Here is a 9,729-nt window from a genome sequence, read left to right as displayed (position 1 = left end):
GTTGGTGATTGAAGAAAATGACAAAGGAAGAGGTTCCAGCCTCTTTGCAGCCTTTGCTTCCAGAGTTTCAAGATGTTATACCTGATGAAATTCCACCAGGCCTTCCTCCAATGCGAGAGATTCAGCACTGCATCGATTTTGTTCCTGGTGTTTCCATTCCTCATAAATTTGCCTATAAGATGAGCCTTAAGGAATATGAGGAACTACAGAGGCGAGTTGATGAGCTCCTGTCTAAAGGCTTGATAAGAGAGAGCTTGAGCCCTTGTACTGTCCCTGCATTACTTGTGCCAAGAGCTGATGGTCCTTTTAGAGTTCTCGAGAAAATAGGAGAAAACGCCTACAAGATTGATCTGCCGGCAGAATATGTTGCTTCATCAACCTTTAACAGTGAATTAGGGGCAAGTCTTTTCCTTCAACCGGGGGTAACTGATGCAGGAGCATTTAATGAAGAACTCTTGGAATAAAAAGTGAACGTTGAAAGTTGCTGCCTTCTACTGTTCAGTCAAAAGTTTCATTTAAAGTCAATTACTTCATTTAGTTTATGTTGCACTTAAATTTACTTGGAGGTTATTCCTAGCGGCTAGCACTATTATTTTTAAGTCAAAGCTGTTATGTATTCAGAACAAGAAATTATGAATGACTTAATGAATTTGCAGTTTCTGACAGATTCTTTGTTTCCATTTCTGTATCTTTTTGGTTTCTTCAAAGAGTGGGGAGTGGCAGCGACCCTTGGTGGATTGCATAGGGTGTGAGAATTCTATCTTTTCTGGTTTTTACATCAGAACCGTATCACAGATAATCTCACCCTCTTAAGTGAAGGTTCAGAGATAGCAGCATACATGCAGGCCGATGTGCTGGATCTTATGGAAAATTGTTTAAAGCATGACACTCCCATATCAGTAAACATCTTATCATTTTGTAAGTGAGTTACAAAAAAAAAAAATGGCCTTTTGTTTCTTCCAATTAACCAAATGTTTTGCTGATAACATAATGAAAATGGAAAAACTTGTATTCCTATTTTTGGTCGACTTCTGATTGAGTGCAGCATGCAGAGCTGAAAGGCTGATGTTTCTAACCAAGCCAGTAGGGAAGCCATGCATCAAAACTCTGGTACATTTTTATTATGATGAACTTGAAGTACATAGCAATGCAAGACTATCGTTCTAAAGCTGATGGAGAACTCAGGAAACTTGAACCCTACAAGAACCACATGACTTTCTGTTTTGCAAAGAATCCCTCCAAGTTCTAAAGGGTATTATGCATGGGAACACACATCGTATTCGTATGTATTTACTCTTCCTATATAGGTACATTCAGATGCTTTTACTTTCTTTATGAAGAAGCAGAGATCATCCGCAATTCTGTTGTAGCAGGGGACTAGAAATCACTTTTCCAGAACCCATGAGTGCCTACTTGTACATGAAAACCAGTCCTATGTGCTTTGATGATCTAGCTTATCTTGGACGGGAAATGGGTATTATTATCAGAGCCTTCTAAAATGGAAACATCAATATCTTCAAGGCTAAATGTGGGCTCATCCGGAGAAGTAATGTCTAAATTCTGCTTATTCAGGAGACTATTAGTTGTTTTCTGCTGCTGATCAAACATCATCTTAAGTTGCTTGCCTTGCTCTTCAATACGTAGTTGTAGATTTCTTTGAATCTGTCACAAAAAATTGTAACAAAGTAAAGATAGTAATAATTGGAACGTAAAATTTGAAGGCTAAGTCATTCAAAAGTCTGATCATCCTGGTTTTGAATATCCAAATTACATGGGGCCGGTGCTGGTGCTTCTCAGGGGCTCTAGTATGAAAGGAAAAGACCTATATTGACATAAATGAAATAACAGTGGGCATTGGTGAAAGATCTTGAGGATGTACCTCCAGCTGCTCATGCAGACGCCTCTGGACATCTAATTGTAGTTGCAGTGCCTCCCTGATTTGAAAGCCACTGCAGGACGAGGTTAAAATTCGTTATTATAAAGATTAAGTGATTGTCTGAGAGGATTAACACGCATGATAATACAGAAGTAACAGAAAAAGAAAACAAGAAAGTCAATCTCAAATTTCAGAAATTTATCTGGCTTGAATGCTTGTTGGGATACCAATAGAATAATAACCAGGAAGAAGGATTCATTATGAGAATTACGTTTTGATATGGAGCTGTGATACATCATTTATGCTATTTCTTTTCTCAGCCTTTCCTGCCATAGAATTGGTATTTGAATCAGAATTTTAAGTAGAGTGAAAGAAAGCATAATGTTTACAAGCAAGCTGGACACTTAGCAAATACAGGCCGAAACTACCAAAAACCAATTTAGCAAATTATTACATCATGATAATATTAAAAAACCAACTCAACTTAAAAATATAAATTCTTAAGTTAGATCTAAAATATAGTCTTAAATTACTCTTTCACATCCCTTCAAAAAAAAACTTCGTTAAACTTAAAATTTATACAAGCCCATATTATTTTATATTTAATTTTTTTTATTAATTAGAATAGGATAATGAGATTTCAACTTATAATCACCTGGTTAATAAATTCTGATATTATATTAAAAAATCATCTCAATCTAAAAATTTAGGGGTGGTGAGATTTGAATTTCTAATCACTTGGTCAACAAACTTTGATACCATGTTAAAAAACCATCTCAATTTAAAAACTTAAAAGCTTAATTGATTTTAGGTTAAGATGATTTTTTAGTATGGTATCATAGCTTTAATAACCAAACAATCATGAATTTAAATTTTATTATTTAAATTTTATTTAATAAAATTAACCATGAAGTAGTGTAAAACTATACAAGAATCTAGTTCAAAGAATTTTAATTTAAAAAAAAAATATAAAATTATATAAATTATATCTTAAACCTTATCTTATATAACTGAAAATCTTGAGTGAGATGCTTATTGTATCATAGAGAAAAATGAGCTACTGACATGATGGTAGACGTGATAGCTCTTTCAAGAAAGCAGAGCACTTTGGTCAAACTGCTCTTATTCTTAATTTGGTCATCAAGACCCGTTGAGACGAAGAAAGAAAAGGACCGCTCATCGTTTCACTTGATTTAATAGTATTTTAGCAAATGAATATAGATATACTCCTTGCTACTAGAAATTGACAGGGATCGAAGGCCTACAGAGAACTCTCTCCTCTCTTTACGTGTTCTGAAAGGTGGTGTTATTTGTTCATACTATATGACAGAGATGTTCTGGATTAAAACATCAAAGGTTCCATGAAGAGCTCTTTGCATGTATTCATATTCAGGCTCAACACATAATCACTTCGTGATATTCTTTTTGTTCTAATAGAAACTATGAGATCAATTTCAAGCAGATAAGGAACGAGGGAATTAAATCATATATTGTTACAAGGGTTTTTACCTTCTGAAGGTTCTGGCATGTATTTGGCAATTCTATATTTCTGCAAGACCAAAGAGAGAAGAAATAACAAACAGATCTTAGGAAGAAAATCCCATATAAATTACAAGAAGAAAAACAAAATCCAAACTTTTTGGTTGAGCAACAATACCTGCAGATGACTTTTCACATGGAAGATAGTCAAACCATCTGAATCCATCAAGTTTAGTATTGCTTTAGGTGTTGCCTCTGTAATTGATAAATCAATAAGTACAAATTGTACAGAGATGAACAATTTCTCCTCCTCAAATGGAGATGAAGCTAACACTGAAGTTACTTACTCTCAGCGCCTCCAAGGCGATTTACGCACTCAACAAACTTCTCATGAAGATCCTGGGTCCATCTTATCCGTGTTTTACTTGACAGATCTTTGCCAGAAGATGTAGGACCACCTCCCAAAGAAAATCTTGGAGACTGCTTTCCTTCCAGAGAATTAAAGCTCAGCCCTGCAAATGGAGAGCTGTATGGATTACACCCAACCTGTACAGAAACAACATACCATGATCAAAACGAATTTTCTAGATAACATGTATATCTGTTAGAGGCTTAAACTGTCGAAACTAAATAGAATGGAGAATACGTACTTGACGATCCTGATTTCCTTGGAAAGGAACTGAAAAGTGATTCCCTAGAGAGACAGTACCATGGTTATCTAAGAACTTATTGTGTTGTTGTGAAGGAAGCTTGTTCCCTGAAGAACTGCTTAGACCTTTATCTGACTTGTCAAAAGAATTATAGTAAGAGTAATGGGGTTTTACAACCGATTCCAAAGTGCTGTTCAATCCAAAGTTGTGATCAGCTTGCTCTCCCAAGTTAATAGAATAGTTTGGATCGGAAGATTGATGTGAATCATAGGACTTGGAATATTGAGAGCAGAAAGAACTACCAACTTGACAATCATACTGCGGAAACCGCATGCATCTTTCTGTCGCGTAAAATGATGAAGCCGGAGATTCAAACCGGCTCATTATGCTACTAGATGATCTTTCGGGGCTAATATTTTGCTGTTGGCATCCTGCCTCCATGATTGCGGGCTGCAAACGAGGTGCCATGTTCCGAATCTGTTGGTTGCCGAAATACTGTGACGATAGGTTCACAAAGTCACCAATCATTACTCCATGGTTCTGTTGAACTCGTTCTTCGCAGTCGATATTTCGAGTGTTCATTCACAAATGAACAGAACTGCAATCCTAATATTGTTCTAACAAGAAAGAGCAGAGATAGTTTATGTTGAGGTTTCTTTGCAAGCATCACAAAGTGTATCAAATTTCGTACTGTTTTGAATTATATAAAGACTAGAAGCCACGCAAATTACACGATGATTCTGGTAAAGGAAAGATGCAGTTAAGTGTATGATCCACTGTAAATTTGACTTCAAATGCATGGCAAAAAAAAAAATCTCTTCCGATATTCTAAAAACCTTCTGGCATAAGATTTGAATATATAAATATATCTTCAAAGTACTATGCATCCCTTTTTAGTTATTCCTAAAATGGATAGGGACGAACAACGAATTTTGACATGACTAAAGTACAAGATAAAAAAAAAAAAAAAAGAGGCAATGCTTTTAACATTAAACAACAAGTTGATACAAATTTGTCTTCATAGGAAATAAAAAATGGTCAGGAATTAAAATAATATCGTGTCTCAATCAAGAAAATAAAATCTCAGGATTTTTTTTATAAAAATAATGAGAATAAAAGAAGTTTCAATTATATATTATTGTTGTTATTTATTTTTAGGGTTTTGTCTGATCATTAGTATTTCCCTAGTGTTCGTATTTTATCATCAGAAATTCAATTAGGTTGAAGAATATTGAAGTTATGGGCATCTGTGTCGACTGTGCCTGATAATTTAATGTGACTGGCATAAATTCACAGAAACAGATCTTGAAATTATTCCTATTATAGATACGTCTGCAAACACTTTAGCCACCCAACAAGATTTAGGTATGTGAGAAAATTAAACACCAAAGAAACAAGAAAAGAAAGAACGATGCCTTGTTTTCTCTAAGAAACTTAATATAAAAATCTTTAACTCGATCTCCTCCATTAGTGGGAATCTGCAATTGCCAGAAAAGTTGCTGTATTATAGCGCTATATAGTATAGTGTTAAGATTCCACAACGTGCTCAAGAACCAGGTATAAAGTGAGCCACACCAATTGCATCCATAAGAGTACTAGTCTCTTGTGGTATAATATTGATAGACTCTTTGAAATGCGGTTAAAATCGTGTTTTTTAAAAATTTAAAAATTTATTTTTTTATATTTTTGGATCATTTTGATGTATTGATATTAAAAATAATTTTAAAAAATATAAAATATATCATTTTAATATATTTATAAATAAAAAATATTTTGAATCATAACTACCATCACATATTCTCAAACACCCCTTTGTGTCTCCGAAAACTAATTCGAAGGGGGGAAAAAGATTTCCTTCCTTAACAAGAAATTGTGTATCTCTTTCTATATTTATGAGCAGACAAACAATGAAAGAAGCAAACAATTAGCTAGACAGACATTCAGCACAAGAACAGATTACCTGCATATATCACAGCAGAAAAGCACCATAATTAGCCAGCAATGATTCATAATTTCTGCTCAGGAATCGCCGACTTATCTATTCCTCGATGAGTTCTTGGATCATTGGAATCATTACGATGATAAATTTTATCAGCAGGTAATTAAATCTCTTAAAACGCACGGCACTTGTTCATCATACACAAGTAGGTCACACAGGAAAAGGGTGCAAGTTGAGAGCTGCAGAGAACCTTGTTCCATGTCGCCATCAGATAGTTGGGCAAAGGTATCAAAAGTAGAAACACTTTTTTCTGGATCTTTGTACACACGTAGCTAGGTAGTACCATATGCTGGGACAATTCTCTCCCTCCATCCAATCCACCACTTTTTTGTATCTAACGTGTACGAAATATTATCATGGTTTGATACTCACATAATTTAACTTCCAGGGAATATTATGCACTGTGATGTGACTGGAAAGTTGAAAAACCTATTATAATATGTAAAATTTAGATATCTGACGGTGAAGAATAGTGTTTAGGTTTATCGGAAGACCTGCAAAACAAACCTCCATGGTGAGATGAGACACCGTGTAACGATTAAAAGGGTTTTTGGAATTATAATTATGATTTTTTAAAAAATATATTTTGTTTTAAAATATATTAAAATAATAATATTTTTTATTTTTTAAAAATTATTTTTAACATCAGAACATCAAAACGATATGAAAAAATAAAAAATTAATTTAAAATAAAAAAAAGTTTATTTAAAAAAATACTTTAAAAATATAAAAACAAATAATATCTAAATTGATTTAAAAAAGAAAAAGAAATGTGAGTGTAGGCTTGAGAAGGTCGTCATATGGGTGAAAAAATGTTGAATATAGAGAGATTTTGATTGGAGATTATGAGTCCCTAACACTTAATTAGAGCCCGTGTCTAATTTTATAACCATGAGGTCTCCCAAGTTTCTGAGAAAAAAGAAGGGTAGAGTTGTCAATTCCTTTGCTATCAGTAACCTTGGAAGTTGATTAAGGGATAAGTATTTTTAACATTAATGGGTAACTATTGCATAGACATGATGGCATCATGTAGCTGTTGCAATTAGACAAAAGTAATCTTAGGGTTATGCAAACATATAATGAGGGATCGGTCGGGCTCCTCGAGCAAAGCTTGAAAGAGACTCATATACAAGGAGACATTCTATTTTTTAATTTCATCTAAAATTCAAGATAAATATTTTTTTTATGATAAAATCTTTACCTTATTGAATTAAATTTTAATCATTTTAGGGTTTGAATTTTACCTTGACAAGATAGAATAAATACATAAAAAATAAAAGTTACCTTTTTACCAAGGTAAGGTGATGGTACTTAGTGATTAGAGACCTGAAGAATTGTTGAAGAATTATGAGAAGAGTGATTACATATCAATTTCTAGTTTTAAAAAGTCATTCAAACATATGAATAAAGGAGATAATTTCTTGATCATGATAAGTATAATAAAAATTTTGATGATAATTATGTTGATAGTAATAATATAAACAATAATAGTAATGATAATGATAATATTGTCGATAATATTTTCATTTACTAGTTTCTCATGATAAGTTAGAGATATATAAAAGGTGCTGAATGAAAAAAAAAATGATTTAGGTTATAATGATCCTTTTGATTACAAACTTATTACTATGAGAAAGATAAATTTGTTCAAGGATTATATAGATACATCACATGTTGATAAATTAATTTCAAGTTAGTAATTCATTACTCTAGAAGCTAAATGAAAAAAAAATTATAAATTATTGTTTCTTATATAATTTTTTAGTTTGAAAAGATTGAAGTTAATATCTAAAATTGCTATACATCTTGAGTGAAGAAAGAAAAGGGATTGGAGAGTCTTGATTGATATTTGTGATCAAGCCAAAAAAAATTAAATTCAAGGATTAGTTTTTTTAAATCTAAAAACATTAATGCAAGAGGAAATTATTTGTTTTCTTAGCTATTTTTATTGTAGAAAAAATATATTTTCTTTATGGTTTTATATTGGCATGTGGAATATCAATCTAAAAATTCCATGGAATGATTTTATCCATGTATCCAATCCAATTGGAGTGAATGCTCATCTTCCACGTGCCAATATCTATTGTGGTTAGTGCAGCCTTACTTGATATTTGTGTTCTCCTGTGTACATATAAAAAAAATTATTTATTGATCCTAATCTATTTTTTTTATATGATTAAATGGTAACAATAACTCAATTAACTCCTCTCACGAAGATAAATCTATTTACACTATGAATTATATTTAATGTTAACCTCCTCACGGAACAATTGACTGAAAATAATGTTTTTTTTATATTAAATTTAATAATTTATTTTAATTTATTTTTTATAAGATTAACATGGTTTTGTAATTTATTTTTTTTCATGTAAATATATTTGATTTGATGAGAATTAATAAAAGTTCATTCAAGAAAATTTTTGATTTAAGGTGTTTTTTTGGGTTCTTAATAATCTAAAAAAGCAAAGAAAGATCGAGAATCCAAACCCTAATCTTATTGATTTTTTGGTGACATTTTGGTAAAGCTAGAAGATGAACAATAAAATAAACTGAACGAATGATACGATTGCATCCATGCATAAGTTAATTATTGAGCTAACTTCCAAAGTGTTAGTGTTCCAAGAAAAATCTTCCAGCTTTGGAATAATAATATTGATTATTCTTGATAATTAAAAGGATAAAAATGAAAATAAAGAATAATAATAATTTTTTTTTCTGAAGCCAATATTATTGAGCTGTTGGGATTCGGACTGTGCTTGGCTAGTATCAAAATCATCCTCTGGTGTCTATAAATGACAAGGACCTCAAATTGTGCCCACTGAGAGGAAGCATAACCTTTGGAAACTAATCACGATAGAGATGAATAATAGTGATTATTCTTGATGGTCTTTCAACGGTAGAATTTCCATGCTTCATGGAAGAAGAACTATTCGCCCTAAAAGTCGTTAATTAATTTATCTTTTTAATGTTCCTTTTACACTATATTTGAGGGCGCACCAAATAAAACATTCCAAGCATGTGCCAAGATTTATCTAGGAGAGGAACCATACAGCAAATTAAGTAAATTTGATGGGATTGTTTGGCTGCCAATTTGCAGGAAATTGCAAATGGGCAAGTAGGCTAGGTAAGAAACTGTTTAGTGAATGTAATGGGTATAACTTAAATTATCAGGTTTTATTTTTATTTTTTAAAAAATTATTAGTTTGAGTTTTATAAATTTTAGTGTTATTAGAGATTTATATAATCATTAACTTTATATTTTTAAAATTAATCGAAGTGCATTTAAGTTGGTTTGGATATAAATGTTAATAAAAAAAACTGTTTAGGGTTGTGTCTAGAGTTTTAGTAAATTTTGAATTTATTTTAAATTTTTTTTGAATTATTTTAATATGTTAATATTAAAAATAAATTTTTCAATAAAAAACAATTTAAAAATTAACTTGAATAAAAAAATTAATATTAGGCACAAAGAACTCCATCGAGAAGACATGATAAAAGGTATAATCTCCTATTTATCAATTTTTAACACATATTTTGTATTATATGTATTGGTCTTCAAAAACAAAGAAAATTTATATGAAGGTGAAATACACATAATTTATTTCATAAATGTTTTTTCTCGTTCGCGATTGATGTCCAGCTCCTTGACTTCGTTCGCCTAATCCACCATTAATCGGGGATAGCAGAAGGAATTGAAGCTGGGCCCAATATGGGTTAATAGTTCT

The 9,729-nt window shown here is 31.9% G+C and overlaps 1 protein-coding gene across 1 annotated transcript; it reads right to left on the bottom strand.

Annotated features, from left to right (window-relative positions):
- Positions 1–1,095: 1,095 nt before the first annotated feature.
- LOC133688995 (myb family transcription factor PHL5-like) lies at positions 1,096–4,848 on the bottom strand. Its single transcript, XM_062108687.1, has 7 exons — positions 4,006–4,848; positions 3,703–3,901; positions 3,534–3,610; positions 3,386–3,425; positions 2,148–2,202; positions 1,880–1,949; positions 1,096–1,662 (listed from the first exon to the last, which is right to left on the bottom strand). The coding sequence occupies exons 1-7, from the start codon at positions 4,585–4,587 to the stop codon at positions 1,450–1,452; spliced, it is 1,236 nt and encodes a 411-aa protein (XP_061964671.1). The 5' UTR covers positions 4,588–4,848; the 3' UTR covers positions 1,096–1,449.
- Positions 4,849–9,729: the final 4,881 nt, after the last annotated feature.

The sequence above is a fragment of the Populus nigra genome, chromosome 3 (genome assembly GCF_951802175.1).
Source record: "Populus nigra chromosome 3, ddPopNigr1.1, whole genome shotgun sequence".
In the NCBI taxonomy this organism is placed as follows: domain Eukaryota; kingdom Viridiplantae; phylum Streptophyta; class Magnoliopsida; order Malpighiales; family Salicaceae; genus Populus; species Populus nigra.
This window is presented reverse-complemented; position numbering and strand designations above follow the sequence as displayed.